Raw genomic sequence first — 23837 nt, 5'->3', positions numbered from 1 at the left:
AAAAAGGTTGCTTTTGGTGCCCCAGATAAAGGCTGCTGTTATATGGGGCTTCTTCCCAAACCATCACCTCAAGAATACCACACAGGTTGCAGCCAAACGCCCCATTCAGCTGCTTCTGTCAGAGAGGCCTGCTGCGCTGTCCCTCTACAATGGGTTCAGTGAGCGGGTATCATTCATTTGTTAGGTTTTTATTTTTTAAATTTAAATTTTAATTATTTTGAGATGAGGATCTTGCCGTGTTGCCCAGGCTGGTCGCCTCTGCTCAAGTGATCTTCCCACCTCGACTTCCCAAGTAGCTGGGACAACAGGCACACGCTGCTAATTTCTTAGGTTTTTAATAAATGAAAACTATGAATCAAGATGAAGCATGTACCTTTCCTATAAATGCCATGGCATTTGCACTCCCGGCCTTTGCTGCCTTTAAGAAGTAGTGTAATGCTTTCTGGAGAGAAAAGGAACAGTGTTATTGCTAGTCACAAAATAAATCCTTCAAAATAGCTTTTTGAGCCACACTTTATTTAATTCAATATGCATTCAAAAAATATCTATGGTTCTTGCCACTGAGCTTAAAAAAAATCTGTGAAATGCCCATTTTGTTCAAGACACTATTCCGACCAAGTGCTTTTTCAACCATAACCTGAGGAGTGGGAGAGTGTCTCCATCTCTTTCTTTTACATCATTTTATAACATGAGGACTTGCTTCTTACATTTGGAAAGCCAGGACGGGAATGTAGCTTTGTAGGGAGAGATGAATCCCAGCTGTGAAGCTAAATAGTCCATTATTTTGAAAAGCAGGCTTCTCTGTTGACACTATGTACTTAATAAGAGGTTTTACTATGGTTGGCAGAATTGGATACACAGTATCCTAATGTTTATAGGCGTAGTAAGACCAGACACACTTGCCCGGCTGCTGAGATTAGGTCTTTATGCGGAAGTGAGCTTTTTTTTTTTTTTTTTTTTTGAGGCGGAGTCTTGCTCTGTCGCCCAGGCTGGAGTGCAGTGGCCGGATCTCAGCTCACTGCAAGCTCCGCCTCCCGGGTTCCCGCCATTCTCCTGCCTCAGCCTCCCAAGTAGCTGGGACTACAGGCGCCCGCCACCTGGCCCGGCTAGTTTTTTGTATTTTTAGTAGAGACGGGGTTTCACTGTGTTCGCCAGGATGGTCTCGATCTCCTGACCTCGTGATCCGCCCGTCTCGGCCTCCCAAAGTGCTGGGATTACAGGCTTGAGCCACCGCGCCCGGCCAGGAAGTGAGCTTTAAGACAATTCCTTCTGACTCAAATTGAAGGACGCCAGTAAAGCCTCTGATTTTTGTCTAGGTCATTACATTAAATGAAGCACTCTGTCTAGAACACGTAAGGGCTGACCTTGTCCCTTGCTGCCACACTCCCTAGGCCTCATCTTGACCTTCTGGAAAGCCCCTCCTCGGAAACCATATAGAGCAATGAAAGAAATCAGCCTCAAGAATGTGATATGAAACCGCTCTTTTTGTTTGTTTGTTTTTGAGACGGAGTCTCACTCTGTCACCCAGGCTGGAGTGCAGTGGCACAATCTCGGCTTACTGCAGCCTCCATCTTCTGGGTTCAAGTGATTCTCCTGCCTCAGCCTCCCGAGTAGCTGGGATTACAGGCGACCCCCACAATGCCCAGCTGTGAAGCCATTCTTTAAAGTGTCTTTTTAGGGTACGACCCTTCTGCTCTTTAAAAAGTCTTGATCAGGTTGATGTGCAAAGATGTTCCTTCTTAAAGAGAAGAGAATGTTTAAGGAAGAACTGCTGGTAGTTATTTGACATGGAAGTTTGCTGTAGGAATGTTGCTAACTTCTTTGTGGACATAAGTACAAATGCTGCCACTGCTGAACCTCATGGCATCATGCATCCGTTCATCCATCCAGCTCTCCCAATCTTCATTTACCCTTTCAAACACTTGATTGAAGCCTGCTATATATAGGATAGTATGTTACGTATTATAGGTGATTCATAGATAAACAGAAACATGATTCCTACATTTGCTCCCTAACAATGTTCCTGAGAAAGAGAATACATATAAGTAGCAGTAAGATAGTAGGTAATAGGTGGTATAAAATAAACTCCATAAGGAATTAGAAGGAGATAGAATAAAAGACATTGTATCCAGTTCTCCAATAAGTGTTTTGCAAACTTTTTCTTACCTAATCTTCACAATAGCACCATCAGGAGGGTGTTATTAATATCTGATCTTATTACCAACATGTCAGAGTTGTGCAGTTAGTACTGGAGATCAATAAGCAGCTCGCCACTCTGTCTCCGCGGTATACAGAGGAGGGCTAAAATGATCGAGGCCTCATGAAAGATGGTGACAAGTCACCAGTACAGAGGCTAGGGGAAGAACCTGAGCAAAGGAATGGGGATGGGAGTGGCCAAGTTGTGTTCAGAAAATAGTAACTACTTCAGCGTGGCTGAAATACAACATCCGAAAGCCAAGACTTACAAAAATACGATGGGACCATTACTATAAACAGTCTTGAATACCAGGCTAAGGATTTTATTTTATTTTTTTAATTAAAAAAACTTTTTTGAGACAGTCTTGCTGTGTCACCCAGGCTGGAGTGTAGTGGTGTGATCTCAGCTCACTGCAACCTCCACCTTCTGGGTTCAAGCAATTCTCCTGCCTCAGCTTCCTGAGTAGCTGGGACTACAGATGTGCGACCACCACAACCGGCTCATTTATGTATTTTTAGTAGAGGTGGAGTTTTGCCATGTTTGCCAGGCTGATCTTGAACTCTTGACCTCAGGTGATCCTCCCGTTTCGGCCTCCCAAAGTGCTGGAATTACAGGTGTGAGCCACCACACGCGGCTATAAGGATTTTATTTTATTTTAAAATAAAAAATACAAAATAGAAGCCACTAAAGATCTATAAATGTTAGGGAATCCTGAAGATAAAGTGTCAGCTGGAGAGGAGAAAGTTATAGCAATGTACAAGTTACTAAATGAGAGAACACTAATATCAAAAATAAAAGTATATCTCATGAATCTCTCTACTGAGCTGTGACCAAAATATGTCCCCAGGTAACTGTGTAAATTACACAAATCACATTATCTCCTGGGCTTGGTTTCCTTATTCAGATTCTCCTCCTCTGTGCTCTCAGGGCACCTCATCCTGTCCGTATTATGGCATTCATCCACTGATTTCATTATCTACTTATTTTGTCTCCTCCAATGTTGAATCTTCTGTACTTAGCATAGTGTGGGCTATATGTTAGGTATCAGGAAATGTTTCAGAAATGAATAAATGAATGAATGTCTATCCATCTCTAAAACAAGGCAGCTGGACTTTAATCTTTATGGGCTCTTCTCGCTCTAGTATTATGATTCTGTAAAATCATTTTCAAAGTCCAGTTTAGTAATTTGGCTCTCAAATATCTTGTAATAGAGACTTTTGAAAACAGTTTCATTCTGGGAAATCAGTGAAATTTTAAAAGAAAGTAACTTGTTCTCCAGAAGCAAATATAAATCCTGGAGTTTTCCCCACCCTTAAATATAATGATTTGATAAAGACCTAAAGGAATTGAGACATTGTCTCACACACTGCTCCACTGTCATGGCTTACTTAGCATTTCATTCCCTTTTTTTTTCATTTTTAAATTTACATGTCCATAATACTGTTGCTTCAATTATATAAATCTTTATTAAACACCACATGAAACTACCACCAAGAAAGCTACCTTGATGGATACACATGAGCCAACCTGAGTTCTTGTTCTTGAAGAGTTAAGATCAAGTATCCATCCATCGATCCGTCCATCCATCCTTCCTTCCTTCCTTCCTTCCTTCCTTCCTTCCTTCAAATATTAACTGAGCACCCATCATCATATTTCACAGATTCTAAGATGTACATCTCCTCCCACCTCATTTCAATCAGGACATTTCTTACTGTCAATGGCATATTATAATGTATATTGGTAGTTTTTTTTTTATTCCTCAGAATATAAAATATTTGTGTGTCTTACAATTGCCGGTGTCTTAGTATGAAATATAGTATGCCCCAGATATTATGTTAAGTAAGTAAAGTTTTATTATTTGAACCCATATCTCTCTTAAAAAAAAGATCATGATTTTTCACTGACTATAAGCAAATCTGTAGTTTAATCAGTTTGTAACATTTCCCCTAGAATGAAATGCCAAGAAAATGTATTGTTCTAAAAATCTTTATGAATACTTTTTTTTTTTCTTTCTTGAGATGGAGTCTTGCTCTGTCACCAGGCTGGAGTACAGTGGCGTGATCTCAGCTCACTGTAACCTCCGTCTCCTAGGTTCAAGCAATTCTCCTGCCTCAGCCTCCTGAGTAGCTGGGACTACAGGTGTGCGCCACTATGCCCAGCTAATTTTTGTATTTTTAGAAGAGACGGGGTTTCACCATGTTGGCCAAGATGGTTTCAATCTCTTGACCTTGTGATCCGCCCACCTCAGCTTCCCAAAGTGCTGGGATTACAGGCATGAGCCACTGTGCCTGGCCTGAATACTTCTTTCATCTCTGACTCTGTAGATCATCCTGAGAAGAGATGGTATTAGCTCTTTTTAAAAATTTTGTAATGGGTAGCAGAATAGACAAAGCAGTTGCCCTTACAAATTTGATATTATTTCTCTGCTAGGTTTAATTTAATTACGCTTTATCCATTTTAATAATATTCACCCAAACATCCCGCTTTCCTAATCCAATTTACTCTGAGCCTGCATATATTTAGAAATGCAAATAAAATTAAAATCTATGTGTAGAAATTTCAAGATAATGTAATCAAGAATTGCATATACAGTATTTTTCAATAATTAAGAATTTGGTCAGGGAGAGGGTAAAAATGTTTTCTGTGATGACAACTCTTGGGAGAGATTAGTTCAACCAAACAATGAGGAAGGAAAAGACAGGCAAGCTAGTTATTTCCAGGTATTTTGAAATTTAATTTTCTGAGCAGTGGACTGGAGCATCATATTTAAGAAGAAGAGTCTTATACTAATAATTCTCTTTGGTGGACTGAAATATTAGCATACTGGCTCAAGTGGTGATCTTCAGGCTGAGGACTGTAGTTAAGAATAAGGTATTGTATATTTCAAAATAACTAGAAGAGAGGATTTTGAATAGAACATGACAAAGAAATGACAAGTGTTTGTGGTGATGGATTTGCAGATTACCCTGGTTTGATAATTACATAATGTATACATCACATTTGCATACATATGTATATATTACATAATGAATATATTATGTAATGATCAAAACATCACAGTGTATCCCATAAATATGTGCAATTATTATGATTCAGTTAAAAAAGAAACTAAAATAAAAAGAAAAGAAAACATTATCCTCTCTGAGGAGGTGAGACTTGGAAAGATGAGAAGTGAGGCATGAAAAGAGCTGCAGTAATAGCCTTTTGGAAACTGGATTTATCTTTGTATCTTCCCTCTCCCTTATGCATCTCCCCTGCCTTCCAAGTTGATTCTGGCACAGCTACACTATGGTATGTTACAAGAATGACCGCAGTACTTTGCAGCTCTGCTCATTGAGAGGAGAAGCCCATTTCCCTACCTCTCCAAGTTTGCTGGCCTTGTGATTTGCTTTGGCCAAAAGAATGTGGCAGAAGTGATTTGTCAGTTCTGAGCTCAGGCCTCAAGAGGCTTCTGTTCTGGTGTTCTTAGAACCTTTGACTGCCATGTGGAAAGCTTGGGCCAGTTGGCTGGAGCATGAGACCACATGGAGAGGGACCTCAGTCATTCTAGCAGTCACAGAGGAAGCCATCATAAACCAGACAGCTCTAGCTAATGTTCCAGCGAACTGCAGATGCATGAGCAAGCCCAGCGAAGATTAGCTGAGCCTGGCCCAGATCAGAATTGCTCAGCTGAGGCTAACCAAAATTGCTGACCTGTCAAAATCATGAATTAAATAAATGGTTATTATTGAAAACCACCTAAGTTTGGGACTGTTTAAAATGCAGACAAAGATAACTGATAGATAAGTCAATTTGTCGTAAGGTTTGATATTTCAACTGGAGTCCTCCATTCAAGTTCAGGTTCATTAGGCTGAGAGAATAAAAAAGGACCAGCCTGTGCTTATCCCAGAGAGTACCTGAACCACAAGGATGGTTCTGGAATGAAACTCGTCTTCTTGGGATATCTGGAAGCAGAAGGCCCAACCCACTATCAGAAAGAGCTAAAGGAAACTGAGAGATCATGTCATTTCTTCTTCTTGCTTTATAAATGAGGGAACAGATTTTAGAGGCTGTTTTTTGTTTTGGCCTGGGTCAAATGAAGTTTAATGGAAAGAGCTCAGGTTTTGATTTCTGAAGGCCTGAGTTCAAATTCTGCTTCTTAAACAATCTTATTTCCCAGTTGTGAGCCTTGAAGCAATTTATTTTATGTCTCCAGCCTCTGCTTCTTATTTGTAAAACAGATGTAATAAAACCTTGTGAATGAGCCCACAGGAGATCCTGGCTGGGCTCCTGGGTGACACTCAGCTGCCTGGCTGCTACACAACAGCTCTAGGATCCTGCCCTGGGATTGCACTTCATCCTCACCTGGAGGCAGCTGCAGCTGCCATCTGGTGACCACAGTGGCTGGAGCTGACTGAAGTACCAACTTTGTGGGATTTTATTGCACTGTACGAAGATTGGTTTGTCTTCCCTACAGCTGAAGCTAGGGTGCCCTCACATCCAAATTTCATGTTTATGGAAAATGAGGAAGCCTTCCTAGTTACACATTCTATGATTAACATGAGAAACTCATTGCAGGCTGAAATCTGACAGAGTAATATTATGAATCCAGATATTCCCATCTAAGAAGCTAAAACTTTGGTTATGATTAAGATGAAAGAAAAATCTATGGATCTTCAACTGAGTTGTCTTGGGGTGAATAGGCTTATTTAAATTCCTACCTATTTTATCACATTTTATGAAATGACTTCGACATTTACCTGATGTTTACTGGAGCTCATATAAAATACAAATTATAGTACCAAAGACACATTCATAAAATAACACAAAATGAAATGCAAAGTAATAACAGATCACTTTTTTAGGTAATAGCCTTATAAAGTAGTTGTTTCTATCACTTAGCCATTGGGACTATGTTGAAATAGGCTATGTGTTCCTTTGAGACAAGGAGCATGTGTCTCCTATAAATGAAAATAGCAGCAAAATCATCTTTAAAAAGAAAAATCCAGTTACTTCCCAGGTCTGTGGTGATGTAGGGCCTTGAAACCACTATCAGAATCTAAGCAAGAACTCATCCCATGACCCTGGCATCTTACAGAGGAGGATCCTGTGTAGGTCAAGTTCATTTGTTCATTTGCTTTTTTCTTCACTACAAATTTGAATGGTTAATTAACTTTTTTTTCTTTTTCTTTTTTTTTTTTTTTTTTTTTTTTTTTTATGGAGTCTTGCCCTATCGCCCAGGCTGGAGTGCAGTGGCATGATCTGGGCTCACTGAAACCTCTGTCTCCTGGGTGCAAGTGATTCTCCTGCCTCAGCCTCTCGAGTAGCTGGGATTACAGGCATGTGCCATCACACCCGGCTAATTTTTTGTAATTTTAGTAGAGACGGGGTTTCACCATGTTTGCCAGGATGGACTCAATTCTCCTGACCTCGTAATCCACCCACCTCAGCCTCCCAAAGGGCTGGGATTACAGGCGTGAGTCACTGTGTCCGGCCGGTTAATTAACCTTTTAACCTCACTGGGATAAGGTAAGGTTAAGCAAAATGATTGAAAGGAGCTTTGCAAATGTATAAGGATGTTTAATATATTTTTAATTATATTAAAAGCAGTCTGTCTTCTGATTTAGCCAAATGGGGATGAAGTTGCTTCTCAGGCTCCTTAGCGGTAATCCCCAGGTGGACTCTGCGGCTGGCCTTGGGTTCAGGCTGGCAGGTGTGGATATTCTCTCTCCTAATCCCGGCCCAAGGTATGTGTGAGTGGGCAGAGACTAGGTTCTCCTGCAACATGGATACTCCCCTGCCTCGATTGCTCCTCAGAAGTCCCTTCCCCTTTGTTCTTGAAGGCAGGTGGGCAAGTGCTCCCTCTGGAGAACTTAGTTTTTCCTAAGAAGCTGGGAAGCATAGTTGACCAAGAAAGCATCAGTGAGCTTTCTGAGCAACTCTTCCACCTCTCCCTCTCCCCGCGTTCACTTCCCTGCCAGCCTCCCTCACTATTACCTTCCCCACCCCATGTGACTGGATCTTGAGATTGACTTACATGGTAATCCTGATCCAGACCTTTCCTCCCAATTAGATGTAATTGTCCAAGAGAGACCTAGGAACGATGAGTTTGGAAATCATTTTAGCAGCAGTATTACTTTAAATAAATAAAACATTTATGTGGTGATTCTACTGTAGTATGTTGATTGTTGGACGCGTTTGAAATGTCCTGAAAAATTTAAGGAAACATTCCAGACTGTATCATTTATTGGGTAATTGGTTGCTGCTGGACATATGACTTCCTTAGTGGCTGGAAGCCGGCCTGCCGGGGTACAGAATCACCCAGGCACGTAAACCTAGGGGCTTTAGCTCTTGACCTTCAAAGATTGTGCAAATACTGTCCTGTTCCCAAACATAGAACCTTTCTGGATTGTCGTAGTTTATTCGTATTAAAATCAACATTGGGGCGGGGCGCAGTGGCTCACACCTGTAATCCCAACACTTTGGGAGACCGAGACGGGCAGATCACGAGGTCAGGAGATCTAGACCATCCTGGCTAACACAGTGAAACCCCGTCTCTACTAAAAATACAAAAAATTAGCCAGGCACGGTGGTGGGCGCCTGTAGTCCCAGCTACTCGGGAGGCTGAGACAGGAGAATGGCGTAAACCCGGGAGGCAGAGCTTGCAGTGAGCGGAGATCGCGCCACTGCACTCCAGCCTGGGCGACAGAGCGAGACTCCATCTCAAAAAAAAAAAAAAAATTAATTAATTTTTAAGGAAGAAATGCAAAAACATTGCTATTATTATGGCAACTAGTTCTCCAGTGGGCTACAGGAACTGCAAGTAGCAGGGAACAAAACAGGAGTAGGGCGAGAGGAGGGCGTGTCTCTCCCCTTTCCTATTTAGGATGGGGTGTTGTTCATCCCTCCAGGACTCAGAAAGAATTAAGGCCCTTGTAATTTTCATGTTCTAAAAACTCAATCTCATCTGTATACATTACTTGTATCTGAACATCTCCTCTTTCTGCCAAAAATTTATAGTATTGGTATATGTCCCAATCCAAAATCTCACTGTTAGAACTCAGATTTTCAGGTCTTTCTGTTAGTCTCACTTTTTCCACTGGAATACCTTCACTTTTTTCAAATGTGTCAGCAACTGTGAATAAAAACAAGCCAGAGAATAGCTAGAAAACAGAGGCTGCAAGAGATAACAGTCAATTTAGAGAAAACACCGTTAGCTTATTATCTTAAATTGTGCAGAAATCTGTTCAACTAATAGAGACAGAAGATCCATGAAAAATAGAAATTTGCAGATTTTTGGCCAGGCACGGTTGCTCGTGTCTGAAATCCCAGCCCTTTGGGAGGCAGAGGCGGGCAGATCACTTGAGGTTAGGAGTTCGAGACCAGCCTGGCCAACATGGTGAAACCCTGTCTCTACTAAAAATACAAAAATTAGCCAGGTATGGTGGTGCACGCCTATAATGCCAGATACCTGGGAAACTGAGGCATGAGAATTGCTTGAACCCAGGAGGCGGAGGCTGCAGTGAGCAGAGATTGAGCCACTGTGCTCCAACATGGATGACAGAGGGATACGCTGTCTCAAAAAAAAAAAAAAAGAAGTACAGATTTTTGTTTTTTGGGTTCTCTAGTTCTACTTTGCAACCTATGCAAGTATTGTATCAACTTATATCAGACTCTACAGAAGATCTTGACCAAAAAGACTCACGGAAAGGGGATATTTTAGGAGCAGACAACTCACTCTATCCATAATTTTTTTCTGGTACTAAGACTGTAATACAGGTATAATCACTGCTCTTTAATTACTTCCTATAGATAGTCTGAAAATAAATATAAATATGCTTGAATACACCTAACAAAGTGTGCAGTTTGAAATATATATAGTAATTCAAATTTCATTAAGCACATGAAATGATCTTGTTATATATAGCATCTTAAATTGAAAACTATTTTTTTCTCCTTCTTTCTTTTCTCAGATCCTCATAGTGCCAAAGATGTGTGTTTAGATGTTATTCTGATTACATTTAGACTAATGGTTGCTTGAATTGTTCTCACATGTGATAGATACCTCCAATGTATGTACCTTGCATTCATTCCTTTAAAATTTTTGGCAGTCATCCCATATTCTAAATGTTATATTTATGGTAACTGCTTAATATTTATTGGTGTTACATTCAAATTCTCAGTAAAGGAAAGATCATCACAAAAGCAAGTAAAACAGAATTGTTTGGGGATACATATTAACGAAAATAAAAACTGAGTATAATCTTTTAAAATTATTTGGAAAGTAGCTATTAAGGAAACAGAAACTCTGTATTATATTAAAATAATTGTATTACAACATGTTAAGAACATACACTGTTGATATTTTCATAAGTTTATATCAATTGAACTGTTATTGATTCATTTTTCTAATTCCTTGGCAGCTGTTTATTTTTAAATAAGTTATGTGGATTACTTACTATGATCTGCCACTTTCTTGTAATAACTTAGGGCAACTTCACAATTCTGTAGAACATTGATTCCTGACAAATATCTGTACCCCTAAAACACCAACAGATGCATCTTAATATTCAAGACAATGCTGTATTTATGGCATAAAAATTTGGTCGCAAGAATATTCTGTTTACAAACCAAAATCATCTGGGACATCATGCTTCCTCCAGCACTTCCAAAGGTGTAATATATCAGTGCCTAAAGTAAAAACAAACAAACAAAAAACCCCCCAAACCAGGTTGGCCATTTAGATTTGAAACTCAAACCAACGATTCCTTTTTTATTCCTAGTCCCACAATGACCCATTGAGTTACTCCAAAATAAATTTCAAATTTCACTCTCCTTTGTAAAGATGGCTGCCGTTTATTAGGGGCTTACTAATCTCTGGAGTCTGTGATAAGGGCATTGTATGAGATATTTCATTTAATCATCATAATTTCCCTATGAAGCAGATACTATCTATCCTCAATGAAGAAGTTGACTTATGAGGCTTTAAGAAACTTATGGCATAAGAACACTACATTTCTTTGACTATTAAGCTGGCGCTTTCAACTACTACACTAGAGTGAACCCCTTTAATTAATGAGTAGATTTTATTCAATGTCCCTTTTAAAGAAATCAATTTTGTTCCAGAATAAAACAGAATGACCTTTACCTTAGCTTGATCATATTCCATTCCTATTCCATAAGAAGACAAAAATCCTAATGCCTAAAGCACAAAAGAAAAAACACAATTTAATCAATTTATCTCATATTTATTCTTATCTATATGGATAAGGGATATCTTAAATGTCTGCTTCATAATTTGCATTAATTTCCTTTTTTTTTTTTGAGACGGAGTCTCTCTCTGTTGCCCAGGCTGAAGTGCAGTGGCATGATCTCGGCTCACTGCAATCTCCGCCTCCAAGGTTCAAGCGATTCTCCTGCCTCAGCCTCCTGAGTAGCTGGGACTACAAGTGCCCACCACCACCCCTGGCTATACACACACACACACACACACACACACACATATATAAATATATATAGTATTTTTAGTAGAGACAGAGTTTCACCATGTTGGCCAGCATGGTCTTGATCTCCTGACCTCGTGATCTGCCCGCCTTGGCCTCCCAAAGTGCTGAGATTACAGGTGTGAACTATGGCACTCGGCCTCTTTCTTTGTTTTTTTTTTTTTTTGAGATGAAGTTTCGCTCTTGTTGCCCAGGCTCGAGTGCAATGGCGCGCTCTCAGCCCACTGCAACCTCCACTTCCTGGGTTCAAGTGATTTTCCTGCCTCAGCCGCCCAAGTAGCTGGGATTACAGGTGCCCACCACCATGCTGGCTAATTTTTGTGTTTTTAGTAGAGATGGGGTTTCACCATGTTGGCCAGGCTGGTCTCAATTGACCAGACAGGGTTTCACCTGAGGCCAGGCTGACCTCAAGTGGTCCACCTGCCTCGGCCTCCCAAAGTGCTGGGATTACAGGTGTGAGCCACCACGCCCAGCCATTGTTAATTTATTTCTTATACCATAACAAAGCACCCTTTTACATTTTTTTAAGGCTGCAGGAATTTGGGAATGCTCACAATAGTGGGAGGTTTGTGTAATATATGTAAATATAGGCTAATTCTTACTGTACTTTAGTATAAATTATAGTAATAAAACCAAGGGCCCTTTTATACTTTATTGGAAATGAAATACATTTCCTTCAATATTTAAAACATTTAGATTTGGATACTTTTCTTCATATTATTTTTAATGTGATGGATGTAAAATATTCAAACAATAACAAATACACTGAATAAAAAAATGAAAGGCTGAGCACAGAGCAAGATGATGGAATAGGAAGCCTCAGACTGCATTCCCTTGTAGGGACAGTGATTTAATTATATATGATCAAAAAAGCCTTTTTGAGAACTCCAGAAACCAGTTAAGAAGTAATAGGACAGCAGGCAAGCTCAGTCAAGAATAGTCCATGAAATAGGTAAGAAAAGCCATTTAATTTCATCCATGATCCCTGCTCCCTCAAGCCAGCACAGCTTGGTGCTCTCAGGAGAAAAAGCCCAGCTGACAGTTACTACCTTGGGAGGGAAAGAGAAGAAAGAAACGTATGACTTTTCAGGGGGTTGTTCCAGTGACTGGTTTTTTCCTCACCTAACTCACAGTGCTGACAGAACCAGTGTATTTTCCATCCCTAGGGGCTACTGAGAACAAAAGATCTCAGTGGCTTACTGCAGTGCCAGAGAACCTGCGGTACCACAGACAGACATCAGAAGGAGTAAGAGATTATAAACTCCTGGAAACAAACAAACAAACAAACAAAGTGGCAAACCACTCTAATTCGGAAATTACATGCACAAGCCCAGAGAAGACGCATCCCCAGAAAAGGTTTGAGAAGCCTTCAGAATTTTTAACTGTGCTGATTGGTGAAGGCCTTTCACATATGAAGCTAGTCTATAAAGACTAGGAGAGATAGTTGTTTTTTCAAGTGCACAAATCATAGCAAAATAATAATAATAACAACAACAACAAGGCACACAAGGAAACAGGAAAAGATGGTCCTATGGAAGGAACAAAATCTCCTGAAATCAACCTTAAAGAAACGCCAAACAATGAATTACCTAACAAATAATTCAGAATAATCATCTTGAAGAAGCTCAATGAGCCGTAAGAGAATACAGAAAATAAAATCTGGAAAGTGATGCATGAATGCAATGAGAATATCAACAAAGAAAAACTATTAAAAAAACAGAAATTCTGGGCTGGGTGCAGTGGCTTATGCCTGTAATCCCAGCACTTTGGGAGGCCAAGGTGGGCAGATCACAAGGTCAGGAGATCGAGACCATCCTGGTTAACACGGTGAAACTCCGTCTCTACTAAAAAAAAGAAAAAAGAAAAAAAATTAGCCAGGCGTGGTGGCGGGTGCCTGTAGTCCCAGCTATTTGGGAGGCTGAGGCAGGAGAATGGGGTGAACCTAGTAGGCGGAGCAGTGAGCCAAGATCACGCCACTGCACTCCATCCAGCCTGGGTGACAGAGCGAGACCCCATCTAAAATAATAATAATAATACAAAAACCCAGAAATTTTGAAGCTGAAGAATACAATATCTGAATTTTAGAAATGCACTAAAGGAATTCAATAATAGAGTTGATGAAACTGACGAATCAGCAAACTTGAACATAGGTCATTTGAAATTATTGAATTAGAGGAACAAAAAAGGAATCAAGAAAAGTAAAGAAAGCTTAAGGGACTTATGGGATACCATCACATGGAACAATATACACATTATGAGAGTCTCAGAAGAAGAAGAGAGAGAAAAGGACAGAGAAGTTATTTGAAGATAAAATGATTGAAAACTCATGAATCTGAGGAAGGAAATAGGCATCTAAATTCAAGAAGCTCAAAGGATTCGAAGTGAGATGAACCCAAAGAGCCCCAAACCAAGACACATTACAATGAAGTTTTCAAAAGTCAATGGCAAAGAACGTTGAAAACCCCAAGAGAAACGCCACTGGTCACATATAAGGAAGCTCCTGTAACATCAGCAGATTTCCCAGCAGAAACATTACAGACCAGAAAAGGATGGGATAATGTATTCAAAATGCTGAAAGGAAAAGCTGTCCAGATCAGGCATGGTGGTGCACATCTGTAATCCCAGCACTTTGGGAGGCCGAGGTGGGCAGATCACAAGGTCAAGAGATTGAGACCATTCTGGCCAACATGGTGAAACCCCGTCTCTACTAAAAATACAAAAATTAGCTGGGCATGGTAGTGCATGCCTGTAGTCCCAGCTACTTGGGAGGCTGAGGCAGGAGAATCACTTCAACCCAGGAGACGGAGGTTCAGTGAGCCAAGATCACACCACTGCACTCTAACCTGGCGACAGAGCAAGACTCCATCTCAAAAAAAAAAAAAAAAAACAAGGAGAAAAGGGAAAGAAAAAGCTGTCCACCAAAAACACTGTATTTGGTAAAAGTGTCTGTCCTTCAAAAATGAAAGAAGAATAAAGCCCTTCCCAGACAAACACACACTGAGGGAGTTTATCATTAGACCTGCTTTGAAGGAATTGCTAAAGGCAGTCCTATAAGTTGAAAAGAAATGGCTCTAGAACTCTAGAAACAACACAAAAGCATGTGAAAATATGAAGCTCTATGAAAAGGTAAATATGTAGACAAATACAGAATCCTGTAGTATTGTAATGGTGGTGCATAAATCAATTCTGGTATATAATTTAAAAGACAAAGCATAGAAATAATTATAACTATAAAACTATATTAATGTATATAAAATATTAAAAAGATATAATTTGTGACATCGATAACATACAGTGGTGGGAAGATATAAATGACTTGAGATTTTATGTGTGATTGACATTAAGTCATTGTCAGTTTAATATAGATTGTTATAAGTATAATATATTTTGGCCATCCACAGTGGCTCATGCCTGCAATCCCATCACTTTGGGAGGCCAAGGAGAATGGATCACCTGAAGTCAGGAGTTTAAAACCAGCCTGGCCAACATGGTGAAATGCTGTCTCTACAAAAATATGAAAATTAGTCAGATCTGATGGCAGGCGCCTGTAATCCCAGCTACTCGGTAGGTTGAGGCAGAATTGCTTGAAACTGAGAGGTGGAAGTTGCAGTGAGCTGAGATCGCACCATTGCACTCCAGCCTGGGCGACAGAGTGAGACTCCATCTCAAAAAAAAAAAAAAAGTATAAGATATTTTTATAAATTCTTCATGATAATCACAAAGAAAATGTGCATTGAAGATGCACAAAGAAAATGAAAAAGGAATCAAAGCACACCATCAAAACAAAAACACACACAACTAAAAACAAAGGAATACAGTAAGAGAGGAAAAGAAGGACAAAATAACTACAAGATATACCGAAAAAAATAACAAAACAGCAATAGTGACTCCTTCCCTATCAGTGATTGCTTTAGATGTAAATGGATTAAACTTCCCAATGAAAAGATATAGAGTGACTGAATGAATAAGAAAACAAGATTCAGCTATATACTGTCTACAGGAGATTCACATTAGTATAAGGACACACATAGGCTGAACCTTAAAGGATAGAAAAAGATATTCCATGTGTCAAATTATGCACCCACTTAACAGACAAGATGGACTCCCTGTGATTGAAAATTTAAAAGCAGAACCAAGAGTTATATGGCAGGGCGAAGAAATGGTCATACTCTCTGTGTCCTTGGAAAGCATTATAAAACCTGTTTTTCCACAACGAAGTCAAAGAACAATTCCTGAAAATAACTGCAACTAGAAATTCCTCAACTGACCCCAACAGACCACCTGGTGCCTCCCCACTGACCACCTGGAACCAGCTAATTAAGACAGACTGGTGAAATGGGGCTTAAAGATCATTTAATCAAGACTCTGTTCCCCACTCCCATGATTCCCCTCCCCTGACCTGTGTTTTTGGCCTTTATAAACTCTAACTTTCCAACCCCGACCTCAGGTCACACTTTGATTTTGCACTGAAGGCTGCATCTCTCCAATCTGCAGATTGCTTTTAGAAAATAAAGCTCCCCCTTTTCCTCAACAGAACTCATTGATCTTTTGTTAACACAGGCAAACGGTAACCAAAAAAGAGCCAGACCAGCCCTACTTATATCAGACAAAACTGACTTTAAGCCAAAAATTGTCGTAAGAGACAAAGAAGAACATTATATAATGATAAAAGGTTCACTTCATTAGAAAGATGTAACAATTATAAATATATATGCATCTAAGAGCAAATCATCCAACCATATGAAACAAATATTGACAGAACTGAAGGAAGAAATAGAAAGTAACGCAATAGTAAGAGATTTCAATACCCCACAGTCAATATTAAATAGAACAATCAGATAGAAGATCAATAACGAAAGACCTCATTATGTTTACACAATAAGGTCCATTACAGACCAGTTGGACCAAACAGACGTATGCGGAACATTCCACTTTACAGGAGCAAAAGTATACATTCTTCTCAAGGGCACATAAAAACAGTCTCCAAGATAGATCACATTTTGGGACAGAAAACAAGTCACAACAAATTTAAGAATATTTAAATCATACCAAGTATCTTTTCCAAATCCAATGGAATGAAACTAGAAATCAACAGCAAAAGGAAAACTAAAAACTTCACAAATATTTGGAAAGAAAAAATGACATATTCTTGAGCAACCAATGAGTCAAAGAAGAAATCACAAGGGAAATTAGAAAATATCTTGAGAAAAATGAAAACAAACAACAAAACACATGAAAACTTATGGGGATGCAGGAAAACATCCCATAAGATGCTAAGAGGGAAGTTTAGAGCAGTATATGATATAAAATGCATTACTAAAGACGATCTCAAATCAGCAACCTAACTTTATACCTCAAAGAACTAAAAAAAGAACAAACCTAACCCTAAGTTAGCAGAAGAAAGGAAATACTAAAGATTAGAGTAGAAATAAGAGAGACTAGAAAGCCAATACCAAGAAGTCAACAAAACTAAAGGTTAGGTTTTTAAAAAATATCAACAAAAGTTTGACCAGGTGCAGTGGCTCATGCCTGTAATCTCCAGCACCTTGGGAGGCCAAGGTGGGTGGATCACCTGAGGACAGGAGTTCAAGACCAGCCTGGCCAAAATGGCAAAACCCCATCTCTAATAAAAATACAAAAATTAGCCAGGCATGGTGGCAGGCACCTATAATCCCAGCTATTGGGGATCCTGAGGAGGAGAACCCAGGAGGTGGAGGTTGCAGTGAGCAGAGGTCATACCACTGCACTCCAGCCTGGGCGACAGAGCAAGACTTCATCTCACAGATCAAAACAAACAAACAAAAAATCAACAAAATTTGCAAACCTTTAGCTAGATCAACAAGACAAGAGAGAAGACTCAGCAAAATTCAGAAGTGAAAGAGGAGACATTACAAACGATGCCACAGTAATAAAAAGGATCATACTGTTATGAACAATCATACACCAACAAATTGGATAACTTAAAACAAATGGATGAATTGCTGGAAAAATACAACCTACCAATACTGAGGTTTGAAGAAATAGTAGATCTGAACGATTTGTAACTAGTTAATAGGCTGAATCAATAATCAGAAACCTCCCAACAAAGAAAAGCCCAGGACCAAATGCCTTCACTAGAGAATTCTACCAAAAATTTAAGAATTAACAGAAATCCTTCACATTTTCCAAACTTTCTATGAGGCCAGCATTACCCTGATACCAAAACTAGACAAGGACACAACAAGAAAACCATAGACCAATATACCTGAATATTGATGCCAAAATCCTCAATAAAATACTAGCAAACTGAATTCATGGCACATTAAAAGGATTATACACCATAACCAAGAGGAACTTACTCCTGAAATACAAGAATGTTTCAACATATAAAAGTCAGTCAGGCTGGGGCAGTGGCTCATGCCTGTAATCCCAACACTTTGGGAGGCCTAAGTGGGCAGATCGCTTGAGCTCACGAGTTTGAGACCAGCCTGGCCAACATGGCAAAACCTTGTCTCTACAAAAAATACAAAAATTAGCTGGACATGGTGGTGCGTGCCTGTATTCCCAGTTATTTGGGAGGCTGTGGTGGGAGGATGACTTGACCCCAGGAGGTGGAGGTTGCAGTGAGCCAAGATCACACCACTGCACTGCACTCTAGCCTGGGGAATAGAGCCAGATCTTGTCTTAAAAAAAAAAAAGGTCAGTTCCATAATACAACACATTAACTGAATGGACGACAAAAGCTATTGATGGATAAAAAATATCTGACAAAATTCAACATGCTTTTGTGAGAAAAACACTCAACCAACAAGGACTAGAAGGAAATTACCTCAGCATAATAAAAGCTATATATAAAAGCTTACAACTTATATTATACCCAATGGTCAAAAACTGATTGCTTTCTAAGATCAGAATCAAGGCAAAGATGCCCACTTTTGCTACTTCCATTCAGCATAGTCATGGAAGTCCTAGACAGAACAATTAGGCAATAAAAAGAAATAAAAGTCATCCGAATTGGAAAGGAAGAAGTAAAATGATCTCTATTCCCAGATGACATGATCTTACATGTAGAATTCCTAAAGATTAGACACACACACACACACACACACACTGTTAAAACTATTAAATGGATCAGGTGCGGTGGCTCACCCTTGTAATCCCAGCATTTTGGGAGGCCAGGGCGAGTGGGTTGCTTGAGGTCAGGGGTTTGAGACCAGCCTGGCCAACATAGCGAAACTCCATCTCTACTAAAAATACAAAAAAATTAGGCAGGCGTGGTGGCAGGTGCCTGTAATTCCAGTTATGCGGGAGGCTGAGGCATGAGAATCATTTGAACCTGGGAGGTGGAGGTTGCAGCGAGCTGAGATCATGCCATGGCACTCCAGCCTGGGCAACAGAGTGAGACCCCATCTCAAAAACAAACAAACAACAACCCCCCTCCCCACAAAAACTAATAAATGAATTCAGCAAAGCTGCAGGACACAAAAACACCGTGCAAAAATCAGTTGTGTACCTATATACTAGCCACAAATAATTAAGAAAAAAGGAAGAAAAGAAAACACTTTCACTTACAATAGCATTAAAAAGATAAAATACTTAGGAATAAACATAACTAAAAAAGTAAAAGACTTTTACATAAGTCACTACAAAACATTGCTGAAAGAAATTGAAGATACAAATCAATAAGAAGACAGCTGTGTTGATGGATCATAAGACTTAATATTGTTAAAATCCTCATACTATTCAAACCAATTACAGATTTAATGCAATCCCTATTAAAATATCAAGTTATTTTTTGCAGAAATAGAAAAACCCGTTCTAAAATTCATATGGAATTGCAAAAAACCCCTGCATAGCCAAAACAATCTTGAGAAAGAAAAACAAAATGGGAGGCCTCATACTTCTGATCTCGAAACATTCTACAAACCTACAGTAGTCAAAACCGTGTAGTACTGGTATATAGACAAACATTTAGACCAACGGAACAGAATGCATAAAACAGAAACAAAACCTCACATACGTGGTCAAATGATCTTTGACAAGGATGACAAGGCTGCACAATGGGGAAAGGATAGTCTCTTCAACAAGTGGGGTTGGGAAAACTGGATATCCACATGCAAAAGAATGTAGTTGGACCCTTACCCAAGATCATATACAAAAGTTAATTAAAGATGGAATAGACCAAAAGTAAGTCCTGAAACTATAAAACTCCTCAAACAAACTGTAGAGGAAAAGCTTCATGACAGTGGATTTGGCAGTGATTTCTTGGATATGACAACAAATGTGCAGGCAACCAAAGCAAAAATGGACAAATGGGACTACACCAAACTTTAAAAAGTAGAAAAGGAAACAATCGATACAGTAAAAAAGCAACCTGTGGAACTGGAGAAAATATTTGCAAACCATATATCTGATAAGGGATTAATATCCAGAATGTATAAAAATTCTTACAACTCAATAATGAAAAACTCCCAAGTACCCCAATTTTTAAAATGGGTAAAGACCTCGAATACATATTTCTCCAAAGATATACAAATGGCCAATAGGTATATGAAAAGGTGCTCAACATCAAGATGCTCAGCATCATTAATCATGAAGGAATGTGAATGAAAACCACAATAAGAGGCCAGGCGTGGTGGCGCATGCCAGTAATCCCAGCTACTAGGGAGACTGAGGCAGGAGAATCGTTTGAACCCAAAAGGTGGAGGTTGAAGTGAACCGAGATCGTGCCACTGCACTCCAGCCTGGGCAACAAGAGTGAAAACTCCCTCTCAAAAAAAAAAAAAAAAAACCAAAACAAACAAAAATAACCCACGATAAGCTATTACTTCATACCTGTAAAGATGGTCACTATAATCACACACATACACACACACACACAATAAGATATTACCTCATACCTATTAAGCTGGCCACTATAAACACACACACACACACACACCCACAAAAAACCCAGAAAATAAAAAAAACTGGTGAGGATGGGGAGAAATAGGAACCCTGTGCACTGTTGTGGGAATGTGAAATGGTGCAGCTGCTATGGAAAACAGTATGGAGTTTCCTTAAAAAATTAAAAATACAATTATCATATGATCCAGCAATTCTGCTTCTGGGTATATAACCAAAAGAACGCAAAGCAGTCTCTCAAAGAGTCTAGTTTCCACCCAGTAGGTGGAGCGGACACATGGTATTGATTAGAAGTCTATAAAAAGAGCAGTCCTAACTCCTGTCCTGTGCAGCCAGGCAGATAGCCCATCCCCTGACCCCACTGGAGATGGGAGGCTTATTCTTTGAAGAAATTAAACCAAGGAGACTTCAGACTTTGAGACACAGACACATTAAAGAATATCGGTGAAGAAAAAGGCTGAAAACAGGAGTATTAGAAAAGTCTACATTCTGTATAATGAGTCTCCGGCTCTCTTTCCCAGAACTCTCATATTTATAACCCCATGCAGGAGGTATCTGAGATACCTCCTACTCTCTTACCCCAAGTAACCAATTTGCCATCAACTTCCAGTGAATTTCACCTCTACAATATCTCTCTAATTCATTTCTTTCAGCACCTGCTATTGTGAGTTAGTCTCAATTCTCATCAGGACAATTGTAGTAGTATCCAGGCTTGTTCTCCTCCTCTCCATTCTTCATGTATGGGTAGAGCCAAATCTGCTTATGTCGCCTTGGCCCTGTTTAGCACCTTTTAATGGCTTCCCATTGTTTTTTATTTTTATTTTTATTTATTTATTTTGAGACAGAGTCTTGCTCTTGTCACCCAGGCTGGAGTGCAATGGCCTGATCTCAGCTCACTGCAACCTCCACCTCCCAGGTTCAAGTGATTCTCCTGCCTCACCCTCCCTAGTATCTTGGATTACAGGCACCTGCCACCATGCCCAGATAATTTTTGTATTTTTAGTAGAGATGGGGTTTTACCATGTTGGCCAACTGGTCTTGAACTCCTGACCTCAGGTGATCTGCCTGCCTCGGCCTCCCAAAGTGCTGGGATTACAGGCATGAGCCACTGTGCCCAGCCTGTTTTTTATTTTTTAAATTTATTTATTTATTTTTAAAAAGATGCCATGTGATGATAACCCATTGTTTTTTAAATGTTCTCTTGAGTATACTAAGTTGACACATTATCATCTGTAAATAATAATTTTGTAAGTTCCTTCATATAACCCATTTCCTTTTGTTTTATTGGGTAAAACTTCCAGAACAATGTAATGAATTGTGGTCATGGCAAGTATTCTTTTTTTTCGTTTCTGATTTTAATATGGATGCCTGTTGTAGTTTGCTATTATATATACATTTTGCTAATAATTTCAATTAAATGTTCTCTGTTTACTAACTTTTAGAATCAGAAACAAATGTTGAATTTTATCACTCTATTTTCAGCATGCATTATAATCATTTATATTTTTTCTTCTTAGCATATTAATAAAATTCACTTAATCAGCATTTACTAAGCAGATAGTGCCAGGCATTGTCCTCTGCACTGGAGGTTACAGAAATCAAAAAGAAAGTCAAAGCCTGTGTGCTTCCCTGGCAGAAGGTGGAAGGGCAGAAGGAACAAACTTCGTCCCTCAGGCCCTTTTATAAGGGCACCTAGTCCTATACAGGGGGCACCACCCTCATGGCTTAATCACCTCCTGAAGGCCTCACCTATTAGTAATGTTATATTGGGCATTAAGTTTCAACATGAATTTTGGAGAGGACACAAACACTCAAATCACAGCAAGTACCATGAAGAAAACTAAAGCAGGATAAGTAGGTAGAAAGTGATACGGTGCTATTTTATTGAGATTAAGCTACAAAAATGTATTCTTAATGTTGAATTATCTTAATATTTCTGGTTAAAAATCCTACTTGATTAAATTTCGTGCTTTTCAATTTGCTAAAATTTTATTTAGAAACCTTATATTGGTGTTTATAAATGAAATCTGCCTGTTTTATTCTTCTGGATTCTTATTAAGGCATTTTAGAATGATATTTAAAGATCTTCTTTTTTAAAAATAATTTACATAATAGAAAAAAATTTATGATGGTTTCATTGTATAGAATTTCCTAGTAAAACCATCTGAGTGTAGTGTCTTTGGAGAGGCTTATCTTTGACATTTTCAATTTGTTCCATAGTTATAGGTCTAGTCAAGGCTCCTACCATATTGATATGAGTGTGACCTGTAATACCCTACGGGAGGAACTGATTTATATTTTCTGGAAAATGTCTTTATTTCATCTAGATTTTAATGTATTCACATAAAGTTGAATATAGCACTGTCTCATAATTGCTTACATTTCTTTCAATCTGTGGTTTTATTTTTAAATTCTCAATGTTACCCATTGGTTATTTCTTAAAAATTGTGATAGACTGGTATGTAACTCAGGGGCCCTGGGTTTTCCGGTACACACTGAAAAAGTGCCCACTTGTAACTGTTGCACCTTGAGTTGTTTCAAAAAGTTCCTGGAAGAAGCTCAGCCCCAGAAAAACAGAAAACAGTTGGATCCAGAGATGGTTGAGTAGGAGATGAACTTTGGCGAACTCTCATTGTTATCATCTTAAAAACCCGGCCCAGGAAGGAGTTTATTCTCCATTTTCTATACATGTGACATATGTAGAAACATAATCTGCCACTGCGCCTGTGCGGCCAGGACTCTCTCTCTACACACAGTGATTCAGCTGACCAGCCCAAGACATGCTCGGTTTTCACACCTGTTTGTAGGGGCACTGCTTTGGGGCACTACCTCGGGTGTCCTCCTTACTTGTTGCAAGTAATAAAATCCCCTTGTTAAATCCTCCTTGGTTATGGGCATTGGAGGCTCACCTGGCAACAACCAAATGCACCTATTGTGTGAGTAGCAGCTAGAGTTTTGTCCCCATTATTGGGGGCATTTTAAAGAATTAAAGAATTATCTCGTTTTTATTTATGAAATAAATGACTTTGTTCTCTAATTCATTACATTGATTTCTGTTTCTATGTTTACTGATCCTTTTGTCCTATGTTTATTTTGCTAGAGTTAATTTTTTTCCTTTTTTTTTTTTTTTTTTTTTTTGAGTCAGAGTCTTGCTCTGTCGCCCAGGCTGGAGTGCAGTGGCGCGATCTTGGCTCACTGCAAGCTTTGCCTCCTGGGTTCACGCCATTCTCCTGCCTCAGCCTCCCGAGTAGCTGGGACTACAGGTGCCTGCCACC

The 23837-nt window shown here is 39.3% G+C and overlaps 1 protein-coding gene across 7 annotated transcripts in view; it reads right to left on the bottom strand.

Annotated features, from left to right (window-relative positions):
- SEL1L2 (SEL1L2 adaptor subunit of ERAD E3 ligase) overlaps nucleotides 1–23837 on the bottom strand; it is an 88243-nt gene that overhangs the window by 29875 nt on the left and 34531 nt on the right. For 6 of the 7 annotated variants that reach the window (XM_033185567.1, XM_033185572.1, XM_033185568.1 and 3 more), the window contains exons 5-10: nucleotides 11325–11378; nucleotides 10808–10867; nucleotides 10636–10717; nucleotides 9157–9311; nucleotides 8214–8270; nucleotides 374–442 (exon numbers count right to left, since the gene is read on the bottom strand). In XM_033185567.1, the coding sequence (XP_033041458.1) occupies nucleotides 374–442; nucleotides 8214–8270; nucleotides 9157–9311; nucleotides 10636–10717; nucleotides 10808–10867; nucleotides 11325–11378 (477 nt within the window). The remainder of the gene's footprint in view (nucleotides 1–373; nucleotides 443–8213; nucleotides 8271–9156; nucleotides 9312–10635; nucleotides 10718–10807; nucleotides 10868–11324; nucleotides 11379–23837) is intronic. The other variant, XM_033185569.1, reaches the window with a different exon arrangement.

Source organism: Trachypithecus francoisi, unplaced genomic scaffold, assembly GCF_009764315.1.
Source record: "Trachypithecus francoisi isolate TF-2019V2 unplaced genomic scaffold, Tfra_2.0 Lachesis_group21, whole genome shotgun sequence".
NCBI classification, from domain to species: Eukaryota; Metazoa; Chordata; class Mammalia; order Primates; family Cercopithecidae; genus Trachypithecus; species Trachypithecus francoisi.
The sequence above is the reverse complement of the archived record's forward strand: the minus strand, read 5'-3'. Positions and strand labels throughout refer to the sequence as shown.